Source organism: Sylvia atricapilla, chromosome 2 (assembly GCF_009819655.1).
Source record: "Sylvia atricapilla isolate bSylAtr1 chromosome 2, bSylAtr1.pri, whole genome shotgun sequence".
Lineage (NCBI taxonomy): Eukaryota > Metazoa > Chordata > Aves > Passeriformes > Sylviidae > Sylvia > Sylvia atricapilla.
The window spans coordinates 115,194,653-115,208,779 of NC_089141.1; the positions used below are offsets into that span (position 1 = coordinate 115,194,653).

The 14,127-nt window shown below is 57.3% G+C and overlaps 1 protein-coding gene across 2 annotated transcripts in view; it reads right to left on the reverse strand.

The window, feature by feature from the left end:
• The window catches only part of DCHS1 (dachsous cadherin-related 1), a 43,434-nt gene that overhangs the window by 10,853 nt on the left and 18,454 nt on the right, over nucleotides 1-14,127 (reverse strand). For both annotated transcript variants that reach the window (XM_066314251.1, XM_066314250.1), the window contains exons 3-13: nucleotides 12,886-13,074; nucleotides 12,553-12,784; nucleotides 11,278-11,514; nucleotides 9,961-10,980; nucleotides 9,408-9,595; nucleotides 4,689-4,785; nucleotides 4,386-4,543; nucleotides 2,067-2,901; nucleotides 1,546-1,785; nucleotides 979-1,104; nucleotides 501-710 (exon numbers count right to left, since the gene is read on the reverse strand). In XM_066314251.1, coding sequence (XP_066170348.1) covers nucleotides 501-710; nucleotides 979-1,104; nucleotides 1,546-1,785; nucleotides 2,067-2,901; nucleotides 4,386-4,543; nucleotides 4,689-4,785; nucleotides 9,408-9,595; nucleotides 9,961-10,980; nucleotides 11,278-11,514; nucleotides 12,553-12,784; nucleotides 12,886-13,074 — 3,532 coding nt within the window. The remainder of the gene's footprint in view (nucleotides 1-500; nucleotides 711-978; nucleotides 1,105-1,545; nucleotides 1,786-2,066; nucleotides 2,902-4,385; nucleotides 4,544-4,688; nucleotides 4,786-9,407; nucleotides 9,596-9,960; nucleotides 10,981-11,277; nucleotides 11,515-12,552; nucleotides 12,785-12,885; nucleotides 13,075-14,127) is intronic.

Genomic DNA, 14,127 nt, shown 5'->3' on the forward strand with positions numbered 1-14,127 from the left:
GTAACTGGAATGAGAAAGGCCCTGGCTAGAGCACAAAGCCCACCACTATGGGGTCTGGCAGGGTGGGTAGAGTGAGCCCCAGTGGGAGCAAACCTCTTTGGGCCAGCTCCATATGAAGAACTGACTCTAACCACTCACAGGCCAATGCTGCTGCCATGGGCAGTCACCAGACAGTCTGTGACAGGATACAGCAAAAATCTGACTTGGCAACCTGTGAATTAACAGGTCAGAGCAGCCAGGAGAGGTGTGGAACTGGTCTAAGCCTGGGGAACTATGCACAAGCCTGGGGAATGAGCAGTGCAGCCTGTCCAGATCTTAGGGTGCTCTTTACTGGGGGTAGGGAGTTGAGAGATGGCAGCAGTGCTGTGCAGTTTGGAGCAGGAGAGAACGGATGTGGAATGGCACTGCTGCAGTTGATGTCCCCAGATCCAGGGAAGCCTGGGGAGAAGTCCTTGCCCTGGGAGAAGTGGGAGAAGTCCCACGCTTCCAGTGCATCTCACCTGCCACCCGGTATTCCAAGCGTCCGTTCTCCCCAGCATCAGGATCAGTGGCCCGCAGAGTGTAGAGTGCCACACGACTCTGGTTCTCAGGAACTTCCACGGAGTAGGACTCGCTCTCCAGGTGGGGTGCATGGTCATTCTCATCCCCCACTATGATCCACACCGTGGCCTTGGTGAGGCTGGGCGGCAGGCCGGCGTCCCTCGCGTAGACTGCAGGACACAGTGACAGCACCAGAGGCTGCCTTGACTGGGAGCTACAGCCACAGCGGTTGTATACCCACACCCAGGCACCCACAGGGGACGCCAGGCATGACAGCATCGGTATTTTTGCAGCCCCAAACCACCCCACAGCCCTGCTGTGCCCCACAGCCCCTCCTCTCTCCCCTTGGCCTGCCCCCTCTGCAACACTCTCCACCCCAGCAGCAGAAATCCCTGTCTACCCACATCGACCCACTGCGTGCTGCCTCCCCTTGCCTACCTGTCAGCACATGCTGCTCCTGCTCCTCCCGGTCCAGGGGACGTGTGGTGACAATGAGTCCCGTCTGTGGGTGGATGGAGAACGGCCCCCCAGAGAGACCCCCATAAGACACCTGCCCGTTGGCACCTGTGGGGACAAAGATGGTCTGAAGGCAGCCTAGCAGCAGTCCTAGTGCCTCATCTGGCTCCCAGTCCTGCACCTCCCCGCTCCCAGCTCTCATCCAGGGCTCACAGGCTGGGTGAGAGGGTGGGCTTGCTCCCTGGTGGCAGAGGTGTGTGGGGGGTTCCCAGCCAAACCCACATGGTGGGAGGCCAGATGAGCAAAGGAGAACCCACAGAACAAAGGCCACAGGCCAGGAGACCAGAGGGAACCACAGCCCTTGTTCCATTCCCACCCTCTCCCAGGATTCAGCTCATCTCCCACCTCCAGGCCAGGTGCTTATCCTTCCCTCTGGTCAGCCAGGCTCTCCCGACTGGCAGAAGGGCACAGGTCGTGCCCAGACCTGGGGCTGCATCTCCAGACAGGCCCTGACTGAACTAGGCAGCTCACCCTTGCCTGCATCCTCACCCAGATCCCGGTCCGTGGCCAGCACCTGCAGCACTGGACTGCCGGCTGGCAGGTTCTCCATGATGTGGGCTTCATACTCGGGTTTCTCGAAGGCAGGAGCCTCATCGTTGACATCCAGCACCAGCACGGACAGCAGCTGTGTGGCGGAGAGGCGTGGGAAGCCGTGGTCCGTGGCCACCACCGTCAGGTTGTGCTGTGCCACCTCCTCCCGGTTCAGGGCCCGCACGATGGAGAGTGCACCTGTGGACACAGGAGAGGGGCAAGCTGGCACCAGCGGCACCGGGGCTGATGCCTGGGGACTACTGTGTGGCTGCAGGCACTGGGCTGTGCCAGGACACGTGGGTCTCAGGAGACAGCAGCATCACACCACCCAGATGCTGTGCTTGGGACTCCCTGCACCCCCAGCCCCACTCCTCCAGGCTCCCATGCACTGCTCAGCATGCTCGTGTACCCCTGCACCCTCCTCAGCCTCCGCATTCCCTGTGTCCCTGCCACCACCCCTGCACCCTCCCAGCCCTCACCAGTGCTGGGGTTGAGGTGGAAGCGGCCATCACCGTTGCCTGCTCGCAAGGAGTAGCTCACACGTCCGTTCTCTCCCAGGTCGCTGTCCTGGGCCACCACGTGCAGGGCCACAAAGCCCGTGGGCTGGTCCTCCATGACGCTGACGGTGGCCGGGGACAGGAAGACGGGCACGTTGTCGTTCTCGTCGGTCACAAACACGCGGGCTGTGACGGCGGCCGAGCGGCGCTGGCTGACATTGCGGGCCTGGTCTGTGGCCTCCACCACCAGCAGGAAGGAGGCAGCAGCCTCCCGGTCGAGGTGCTGGCGCAGGGTCAGCTGCCCCGAGCGGCTGTCCAGCTGGAAGGGGGCTCCGGGGGGCTCCAGGTGCAGCAGAGCATAGCGCACCTGGCTGTTGGGGCCCGCTCCATCCCCATCCAGCGCCTGGAAGGTGAAGATGGAGGAGCCAACCTGGGCATTCTCAGGCACCACAATGGTAATGGGGTCTTCGGGGAAGGTGGGTGCCTGGTCATTGCAGTCCTGCACGTGGATCTGGACCAGCACCAACCTGCTGGAGGGATAGCCGTGCTGCGTGTCCTCAGCACTCACCTGGAGCACGTGCCGTGCCCCAGCTTCATAGTCCAGCTCACGGGCAGCATAAATCTCCCCTGTCATACTATCGACCACAAAGGTGCCATCCCCACCACCTCCTACCACCGTGTAGGTCAGTTGTCCTCGTGCAGGGGCGTCCAGGGGAGCCACTGAACCAATCACAGACCCCGGCTTGACCCCCTCGAGAGGCTGCAGGGTCAACACGGTGGCATCAGGCCGTGGCAGCACACGGGAGGATGGCAACACCTGGGAAGAGAGGAAGGAGTGAGCGACATGCACAGGGGAACCGTGTGCCAGGGCACAGGCTGGAAGACAGGAGGGTCCCTCTGGTCCTCAGAATACACTTTTCCTGTGAGAGTGCCTGAGCCCTGGCACAGGTCGCCCACAGGTGGTGGGGTCTCCAGCCTTGGAGACAGCCAAAAGTTACCCACAGCCCCCATTTGAGTAGGGGGCTGGAGAAGGTGACCTTCACAAGTGCCTTCCCTCAGCCACTCCTTGGCTCTGTGACTGGGTCCAATACTGCAAAACTAACAGACACAATTCTGCAAACATAAGCAAGAGTGAGTAAGAAGAGAGGTCACACTCACTGTGATGGGAGGCACAGAAAGAGAACCCAGTATGACCCCAAGATAAATAAATACTATCACTGGTTTTATTAAACACGTTGGAGTTAATCTGGGATGAGGTGCACTTGCAGATGGGAGCGAGGATGCTGTAAAGGCCACCCCAGTATGATCTGAAGGGAAAACTCACTGAAGAAGCACATTGCTGTCAAGGAGCTGAGGAAAATGGGAGTAACAACAAACCTGTCAGCTCAGAGGGGATCAAGCCCAGTGACTGTCAAGCAAATATCTATTACAGGGATGCAAACCAGCACGATGGGAATGGCCAGCCTGGCCTCAGTGCTCTGAAGGCTGCAGAACGGTTACAGATACAGTGTAAAAAGGAAATGGTATAAAACATGTTATTGGTGGCTGAAGGCATATGTGGCAGGCCAACACCAGGCTCCACTTCTCAAGGAAACATGGTATATCCCACCCACATGGGCTAGAAGTCAGCTCTGGAGCTCCCACACGAGAGGGGAAAGGCACAGAGTGGGGACGGCTGTGTGACAGAAAGGACTGAGAGACCAGCTGGCTCAAGGGAGCAAGGGGCAGAGCTGGTGGAAATGGCACAGCAAGGACAATCAAATGGCCTTAGCAACTGCAAGACCATGGACAAGAAGATATGAAACACTGGTGGGAGTTCACCTTGATGGGGGGAACCAGAGCCTCTGCTGCAAAAGGAAGCTCATCACTAACAGCAAAGAAAGGATGTAGGTGTCTGGGCAGTACCAGGCAGGGAGTACCAAAGTGACACAGACATGAGGGACACCCTGCAGGTCAGAACATTGGTCTAAGTAGATGCTGAGAAGAGTGGAAGTCTGTGCAGGGAACCTCTGTTGTCTTTCCTGCACCAGGAGAGGGTCGGCTGTCTAAGGCCTGGAGAAGGCAGAACTGCAATCGGCAGTTCTTCGGAAATGAGAACAGGCGCAGAGGCATCCCTTCCCATCCCAGGTTCTCCACGTGGATTTTAGGGCTGGATCAACAGCTGAGCAGGAGCAGAGGGGCCCAGGGATGAAGGTGGCAGAGGATGAGGAGGCGGGGTGAAAGGCTGCCAAGTAGCTGGATGGTGCCTTCCAAGAGGCAGGTGAGGGGTAGCTGGTACAGGGCCAGGAGGAGCTGGGGTACCTGCACACGGACGATGGCCGAGGTGCTGCGCGGCACCGCGCCCCGGTCGCTGGCTGTCACGGTGAAGACGTACTCGGCGCGGTCAGCGCGGCGCAGGACCGTGGCTGTCCGCAGCTCCCCGGTAGCCACATGCAGAGTGAAACGCTCTGCCCAGGCTCCTGCAGACAGAGGGAAACGTGGCTGTGAGAAGCGCGGCGGAGGGAGCACAGGGGAGGGCGCGAAAGAGGGGGAGCGGGCACCCATCTGCCCAGGTGACGGCTGCAAGGCAGAGCAGCACAGACGTGCTGGTTCTGGAGCTCGTACCTATCAGTGAGTAGATGATGGTCCCATTCTCCCCCTCGTCAGGGTCCTTGGCCTGCAGCGAAGCGACCAGGAGTCCCGATGGCTTCTCTTCCAGCACCTGCAGCACGGCCCAGGGAGGAGTTGAGTGGCACAGGGAACCTCTCAGATCACCCCACAGCTCCAGCAGCACGGCATGAGGTCTGCACCATGTTGCACCAGTCCTTACACCTTACCCACACCTTGACCCCCTGTAGGACCCACAAGCTGTGCCTGAGGCTGGGAACATGGAGGAGCCCACAGCAACTGGCCAGGAGAGGTTCTGCCTTACCAGCCCTCCTGTCCTTCTTTCCCATTTAACAACACACTCGACAGGGTGGGGCAGACTGGAGGGCTATGGCAGGGGACTGCTTCACCCGTGTTACACCTAGAGCCTCTGCAGCTAAGTGCAGGGCTCCACAACAGTCCTGATTCTCCCTGCCCCAACAGACCTCTTCAGCTGCAAATGCCAATGTGTGAGCCCTGACAGCCCAGTGCCAGTCTCCCTGGCCACAGCCAGGGATCTTCTCAGTTCCCACAGTTAGCCAGGGAGGTTTCCCATCTCTGGAAGTGTAGCTGGCAGATCTTCTGACAATCAGATACCTCAGCTTGGGGCTTTTTCCTTTTCTCCTTTGCTCCTGAGTAGCACTACCTGTCTGTAGGTACTTTAGACCCCCATTTTATGCCAGTGCAGCACAAGACCATTGAGACATCAATCACATGGGCTCATGTTCTGAGGGGAACTACCTCCTTTGCCACAGAGACCACACATTACAGCATTGCACACCTTTTCTGGATAGCTGTGGATGCACCCCCATCACTGTCCCTCAGCACTTGTCAGGTTTTGGAATCATCAGCAGCAAACATCTCCTCCCTGCTGCAGACCTGCCCCCTCAGCACATACTCTTTGGTGGAACAGGATTCCCACTTGGCACAGGTTCTGCTGTTCCTTCTACCCCAGCAGATGCCAAATTCCCACCTCAAGGGGACAGACCTCACATTCCCATCCCACCGGCACAGCCTATGGCAGAGACCACCCTCTGAGACCCAGCTGTGCAGAGTGTTCTGAGCCACTTAATGAATATAGGAAAGGGCCAAGTGGAATCCCAGCAGGACTCCGGAGAAGAGGGTGCAGGTTTCTGGGAGGAGGTGAGGGCCAGAGCTATTGCCCAAGCTGCTGGCACTGTGCTGAAGCCCTGGGAGGAGAGACCAGAGGAGCTGGAGCAGTTCAGCCAGGCTAGGCAGTGCTGGGACTGTGCTCTGTAAACACTGGGAGAGGGAGGGAAATTCCAGGGAGAGAGGACAGCTTTTTAAGCAAAAACACAATATTGGCACAAGAACAAATGAGTATAAAATGGTCAGAAATTAGTTTAGGCTGGGAATGAAGAGATGTTTTCTAGTACCAGATCAAGGAATCTGGAACAGCCTTTCACAGCAGTGATGGAGGCACAGACCTAAATATAGCCTGGCCCTTGATGAAAGAAGGGTCTGCGTGGACACCTCCACGTGGGGCCACGCTTCAGAGGCCCCTTCCAGCCTCTCCCCACCACAGGCCAGGGCAGCATCTGCCCCCACTGCCCTCAACCCAGACTTGAGTGGTTCCTGCTCCGCAGGCAGGGACACTCTCCCCCTCCATGAGGAATCAGACCACTTTGAGAAAAGCAGACATGTCAGAGGAGTTACATGACCAACACCCACACAGCTCCATGTACAAAGGCCAGTCCAGTCACACAAACAGGAATAAACAGCAATAGCAGTGGACTTGCCTATGCAAACTGGTAAGACAGCAGCCACGTGGGCATATCTGGGTCTGCCCACCCTCTCCAAAGGTTTCTGCAAACACGAGCCTGGTCCCAAGCTTACAGAGCCATTCTGGCCACAAGCACAGCTCTGGCAGGGGCTGGCAGTGGATATACAGAAATGTGAGAAACATGGTACGTATGGAACAATCCTCCTGTGAACTTCCCCGGCTCCCAGCCCACTGTGGCTCAGACACTTCCTGAGCCACAGATCGTATTTGTGTTCATCAGCCTTTGATGGATTTTTTTCTTTCCATGAATTCATCTAGTTTTGAACCCATGCAACTCTGGGCAAGGATTTCACAATTTAATTACATTCTGCATGAAGAAATGCTGCCTGTGTTTATTTTAAACCTGCTGCCTGGTCAGTTCTTATGGAGCTGCCCAGTCTTGTGTTATGAAAAAAGCAACTTCTCATTTCCCCACGACTCTGTGCACACCTTTGTGATATTCACCTTTCTGATATTGCTGCAGCTTTGTCCATGACCAAGAACGTTTATTTCTGCTTGGAACCATTATCTGCCAGAGATCCTGTAAACATCCTTTTCTAAACAATTTCTAGCACTTCTGCTCACTTAGGGAACAGAACCAGGCAGAGAGTATGGGCAGAATCTGAGCTCTGTGTGATGATATTTTCTTTCATTCTCTGTTTCTTTTCTAATTAAACTCAGCATTTGATTTGCTTTTTTGCCTGTGCTGAGCATATTCACAAAGCTCCAGGCTTCTCCCCAAACTGAAGCAGCTAGTTTAGAGCTCACCACTAACTGCCATCCGTATTGCTTTCCAGCAACTTGCTTAGCAGCAGTGATTTCACGTCCCATCATCTTCCCTGACTCAACAGTGAAACATGATCCTTCTACAGTTCTTCACACGGAACTCTCACCTTGAATGCTGTAAATAGACCAGTGACATCAACCATCACATCTTTGAGGGGAAACACCAGCACCAGGGGCACTCCCTCTGAAAACAGGCACCCTCTTCCTGCCCTGTGCTCTCTCCCCTCTCCTCGCAATCATTCTCTGGGAGGATACATTACTGCAGACCTCCTGCATTACTGCAGACCCCAGGTACTGCCAGTGTACCACCAATGTCTCATCTTAGCACCCCACAGCTGATGCTGGAAAGTGCTGACACAGAACCCTCCTCTGCTTTGCCTGATGGACACTGACATGAACACTGCACTGAGCATGTCTGCAAGAAATCATGGAGCTTTGTGTTATCATCTAGTTTTCACTTCTTCCTCCAAGTCTGTCTTCTACATCCAAAACACGGCTAACAGTGGGTTGTTATGGCACTTCACCCTTCTGCATTTCTCTTTCCAGTACCTGAAAACCAAAGTGCCCAAACCAAAGTGCCCAAACAAGTGTTTGATCAGAGCTGCTGCAGCATTTACCTGCCCTCAGAACTCTGAACCCATCTCATCCTTGTCCTGTCCCCTGAAGGACACATCTGCTTTTATGGTCTCTGTAAGGGCAGAGCCCATCCAAGCTCTAGCAGGGCACTTGCAGCACTTCGTGCCCCCAAACACTGGGATCAGCTGCAGATCCTGCCATGAAGCGTGTCACAGGTGTCCCTGCACAGAAGCAGGGCTCACAACAGATGCCAGGTGTGAGCAATGCCCTAACACTGAGCCCAGCCAGTGCTCCCTCAGCCATGCCATGGCTGACTGGGCCCTGGCCTGAGCTGGTCCCAGAGCCTTGCTCAGAGAGGGCAAGACTGACTGTGCCCCCTTTGCCTCCTCAAGCCTCTGGGAGCTGTGCTCACCCAGGCCAAGCCCTGCCAGCAGCTTTTACAGCAGAACAGGGCATGCAAAAAGATAGCTGGGCAAGGATAACTGCACCCTAGAATGGGAAGGGAAGCAGCAATGGACAGGGAGGGCCTGGCAGGAGCTGCAGTGTCTCCTGATCTTGTGTCACCCAGGTGACTACCAACACAGTCCTGTCTGCTCTGAGCTGTGTGGGGTGTGTGGCTCAGGCAGGACATGTGACAGAGGGCAGCTGTCATCATCGTGGTGTTTCTGGACCAACTCAGAGCAAGGGGCTTTGAGCACACAGCCTGATGCTCAGCAATGGATGTGCAGAGTGGGCATGGCAGTCCAGCTGCAGGCTGTCCCTGCTCTGTGCCAAGCAGATGAGGTCAGGGCCCTGGCTGCCCATCCTGTTCTGCTGCTGCCAGTGCCCCTCAACTGGCTCCCACGAGTCCTCACCACTTGTGGCACTCAGAGATGCAGCAAGACAGAGGCAGGTGGGTGGGGGGCAGGTGCTCACCCAGTTCTCCTGAGCAGTACTCACTAATCCTGAGCAGTACCCACTACTCCTGAGCAGCTGGGTCTGCTCAGGAGTGCCCAGTGACTGCTGCCACCAGAGTGCAGAGGGAAAGCTTGGCTGGCAGACACAACAGATTCACAGAAAGCTCCTGTGCATGCCAAGCCCGGGTTGACAATGCTTTCTTGACCTCCCAGAAGGACAAGCGGTTGTACCCAAAGTCCCCAGACGTAGAGGCTGATAGCCTCCTGTGTCTCCCTGGTCACCACTGTTTACCATGGCTCTTCTCTGAACCTGTGTCAGGTTCAGAGATCCTTTTGCTGTCCCTCCCTACAGGCATGTGTGTACCAAAAGCTTCTGCCCACTGGCCAGTCCTGATTGTGCCAGAGCTCTCCAGAGGCCCTGCCTGCTCTGTGCACCAGGATATCTGCATTGCCCAAGGACATGCCCCTCCTGCCACATCTCAGATTTACCAAACTGTCCTGGCTGCTGCATGGATCCAACTTGTGCCTGCTCATCTCCCACCCTGAAATTCTCCTGAGTCCCCTTACCCTATCCCCTTTTCCCCAGCAGCACCACCTGTCCCACATCCAGAGGCCACCAGGCCCCTGCCTCATTGGTGCTCCAGCCCACCCCCCTACCTGCACAGTTAGCTCCTGACCACTGCCCACGTGGAGGAAAGCAGGAGCGTTGTCGTTCTCATCCAGCACAGTGACATAGATGGTTCCGGTGGCACTGCGGGGCGGTGCTCCCCCATCCTGCACAATCACCAGGAGCTGGAAGCTGGACTGCTGCTCCCGATCCAAGCTATGCTTGGTGCTGACCTCTCCTGTGAGGAAGAATCCCAGAAGGGTTTGGGTTGGAAGGGACCTTCAAGCCCATCTTTTTCCACCCTGCTGCCATGGGCAGGGACACCTTCCACTATCCCAGGTTGCTCCAAATCCTATCTACCATGGCCTTGAATACTTCCAGGAATGGGGCAGGCACAAGAAGTGAGAGCACTGATAAGTGGAGACACAGCCCAGCCCACAAGCTGCACTCGAGCAGAGCCTGTGCTCAGCTGTGTTATTCAGGAGTATTGCTGGAGCCCAGCACTGCAGGGGCAGTAAGGTGAATATTCTGCTCCAGTTTTGGCCTGGCTGCCATCACTGCTGCCCTGAGCTGGCCCCACCTAGGAAGCCAGGAGTGTCTCACCTGTCTGTGTGTGGATGAGGAAGTTGGGATCGTGCTGGAGCAGGCGGTAGGTGAGCCGGCTGTTCTGCCCGGCGTCCCGGTCGCTCGCCATCACCCTTCCCACACTGCTGCCAGGAGCCTGGTTCTCAGACACGGTGAAGAAGTACCGCTCCTCGCTCAGCCGAGGGCTGTTGTCATTCTCATCAGTGATGCTGACCCGCACGGTGCTGGTGCCAGTTTTCCGTGTGTCTGCCGCAGTCCCGGGGCCTCCCACCGAGGCCAGCACCGTCAGCACATACAAGTCCCGCGTCTCCCGGTCCAGGGCACTCTTGACATACAGCCAGCCGCTTTCAGGCACGATGCCAAAGCTGGCGGCGTCCCCATCTGCACGCAGGTGGTAGGTAAGGGCCGTGGATTCCACATCACGTGCCAGGGCCCTCACCTGAAGGAAGCGGGTGGAGACGGGAACACCCTCCTGCACCTCCACACGGTAGTTGAGAGTGTCAAAGATGGGCCCGTTGTCGTCCTCGGCCTGTACGTGCACCAGCAGCGTGAAGGTGGAGCTGAGCTGCGGAATGCCACCGTCCCGGGCCGTGATGGCCAGGCTGTAGGCCGAGATGGCCTCGTGCTGCAGGGCCCCAAGGAGCCGCACTGCCCCTGAGGCACGCTCCACAACAAAGGTGCCCTCGCCCCCTGACACCAGCTCAAAGGTCACCTGTCCATTAGCACCACTGTCACGGTCCTCAGCCTGCACGGTGTAGACTGTCGTCCCAGGTTCTGTGGCCTCTGGCAGCAAGATGGAGTCAGAGGGAGCTGGGAATGCCGGCACGTTATCGTTCACATCTGACACGGAGATCTTCACTCGTGTGTTGCTGTAGGCAGGGGGTGAACCGCTCCGGGCCTGGACATCCAGGATGAGAACCGACTGGGACTCGTGATCCAGAGGCAGGCTGGTGCGGAGCTGCCCCGAAGCCGAGTCAATGGAGAAATAGCCATGAGGGTCCCCCGAGGAGATGGAATAGAAGATGTCATCAGCGTGACCTGTGGGTAAGAGCATGGAGACAGAAGGAATGAGCTGCCATCCAGCTCACTCCCTCAACCCCACGGTCAGGAAGCTGTGGTCCAGGGTGTGCAGCAGCACTGTGCCCATGTGCACAGACACACAGGTGTGCATACAACACCTGTGTAAACACAGGTGCTGAGCTGGGTGCACATTCACATGTGAGCATGTGGAGCTCCCAGAGCACGGCCACTGCGTGAGGAAGTGGTGGACGCTGGCCCTCAAGGATGGTGTGGGGACAGGGAAAATGGTAACATGCAAAAGGGACAAACCCATACCTGGTGGGTTCTGGGCCCGGACAGCCCCCACACTGGCGCCCTGTGGCATGTCCTCAGGCACGCTGAAGAAGTACTGAGCTTGCTCAAAGACAGGGGGTGAGACTGTGCCCTCCACAATGCTGATGTTTACCCGGGCATTTGGCTGTGCCTGCAGGCCCCCTCCATCCTGAGCAGAGATCACCAGCTGCACCAGGGTGTTGGCTTTGCCACTCAGAGACCATGACAGAGAGATGACACCTGAGGAAGAAAATCATTGATGTGGCATTGTGCTGCACTCCTGTCACCTGGCACCAGGGGACAGGTCAAACCATAAGCTGGAAAAGACAGACCAGAAGGGGCAGGAAACAATGTGCATCACAGTGGGAGCCCACCACAGAGGAGCTGGAGTGAATGAGTGGAGCTCTCCCCAAAAGCCTCCTCAAATCCTCTGCACTTAATCTTACATCCAGCTCTGAGTTAAGCAGTGGTACATGAGTCTATGGTACATAAGGTACATAAGCCTGTGGGACATGAGCCAGAAGGCAGGTCTTGGGAGAGGGAAAGGAGGGGAGAGGGCTTCCAGTGTGGGGCACAGGGTGAGTGTCACAACACAGCAAGTGGGCCCTGGGCTGGCAGGGAGGCTCTGGGAGGGGTGTAGAAATGAAGGACCATAGTTGATAGGCCCTACAATGGAAGTAGCCCTGCCTTAGGAGGGCTGGTAGGGTTTGTCTCATTCCAGTCACCTGCTGGGAACTTGAGAACCCGTATGCAGATTCCCCAATGCACCTTTCCGTCTTGCTGAGAGTCCCTGGCACCACACACCCATGCACCCACTTCCCCAGCAGAAACTGCTCTGGCTTCGAGCAAATGCAGCCAATGAGAACAGCGGGATCAAGAGTGACAGAGTTACAGAGGAGAGTTAACTGAGCTGGGGAAGAGGAGACTGGCAGGGACAAGAAAGGAAGCAGGATACAGCCTGATGGGGCAAAGCATCAGCACACAAGAGGAAGGGCACAGTGAGTCAGGGACAGGGAATGGGGAGAAGAAGAAAGACAGGACAAATGAAGAACAGAACAGGGAGCAGAAACAAAAAGTCAGGGACTGAGTCTGGAAGGGGTTACCAGAGGCTAAGGAAGTTTATGAGGGAAGGATGTGGCAGGGAGAGGAACAGACGTACTCTGGAGACAGACTGCACTGCTGAGGTGGCCAAGCAGTGACACTCAGGATGGTTTTGACACCCCCCCCACACCCCACTGCTCCAACTGCTGCCTGCTCTGGCTGCCTGCCAGTTCTCACCTGTGTCCTTGTTGAGGGAGAAGAGCGGGGGTGAGTTTCCCAGGACGATGCGGTACGTCACTCTCCCATTCAGCCCCTCATCCTTGTCATGGGCAGTGACACGCAGCACAGCTGTCCCCGGCATGCTCTGAGTGCTGATGCTGGCAGCATATTCCAGTGGATAAAACACTGGCCGGTTGTCATTCGTGTCCTCCAGGAACACTTTCACATACACCATGGAGTTCAGGCCGCCCTGAGGAGGCACCAGATCAGAGACAGTGCAAGGACAGCAGCACCCCCTGCACAATGCTGGATCGGCAGCAACACTGCACAGGCAGCCTCGCTAGCACTCACCCCATCCACAGCAGTGATGGTGAAGTCGTAGGCAGACGTGCCCTCATCACGGTCCAGGGGCTGCACTGTGCACAGCTGCCCTGAGTGCTTGTCAATGCTGAACTGTGTGGGGACAATACTGCCGATGCCAGAGCCAATGGAGTAGGAAAGGGAGCCAAATGCACCACTGTCTGCATCTGTGGCTGTCACCTGTGTGAGGGAAGGCACGACCTGAACAGAACAGACCACCAGCCAGACCCAGCCCAGCACCACCACCACACCCCAGTGCCACCTTCTGCTCCATGGCCGCAGGCACCACACCATCCTCAGAACTGGCCATCATGACACAGTGTGACAGCAACTGTGGCTCTTGCCCCAGACCAGCCACTGCTCCTTCTGCAGGACATGAAGCACTGCAGCAGCAGCAGCCCCTGCACCTCTGTTCCTTCTTTTCTGCAAAGACACTCAGGATGGGTCAGGAAGAAAGTCAACCCCCTGTCGTCATGGCCCTGGCTCTGTCCTGCTCTCAGAGCTCTGTGTCTAGCAGCCCCAGACACCTGGCATGAGGATGGAGGGTACCACTGCCCTGTGACAGTCAAGTCTCATGTTATCTGTCCACAAGAACTACACCCACCACGACAGACAGAGCAGGAGGATGAACGCTGCTCCCTGCTCACCCTCCCCAGTTCCTCCTCGGGCTCCTACAGAGCTCAGGCCAGCAGAAACCAACTCCTGAATCCACATCCCTGCCCACAGCTCCTCCACCAGCTGGGAGCTCCATGGAGAACAAAGCTGGGGGACAGAGCTGGGGGAAGGCAGCTGGGCCAGGCCCGGGTGAAGTGGAGTTCAGGCCTCGTCAGCCACAGCTCCTCCCCGCAGCAGCCATGGGGCCTCGGCTCCCGCACGAGCAGCGCAGGAACGCCGCACGCGCGCCAAGCGGAGGGCCGGGCTGGGGGCTGCGAGCCAGCGGGGACACAGCAACGAGGGCAAGGGGACACGGGGCGGCTGGGCAGGGGTGGGACCACCCTGGCCTGACCAGGGAGAGGAGGCAACACCTGGGACACCCCCACCAGCCCTGCTGCCTGTGGTCTGAGGGGCTGCCTGCAGGGAGAAACTGAGACCACATCTCCGGTGAGCACTAAGCTCCTGTGCAGAGGATTTGCTCCCCAGCCCTGCAGCAGCTGCCAGAAGAAGCGCCATGGAACAGGATCCCCCCCTCCCCACTCCAGCTGCAGAGCACTTGGAAACACAGGTGCTGTGACA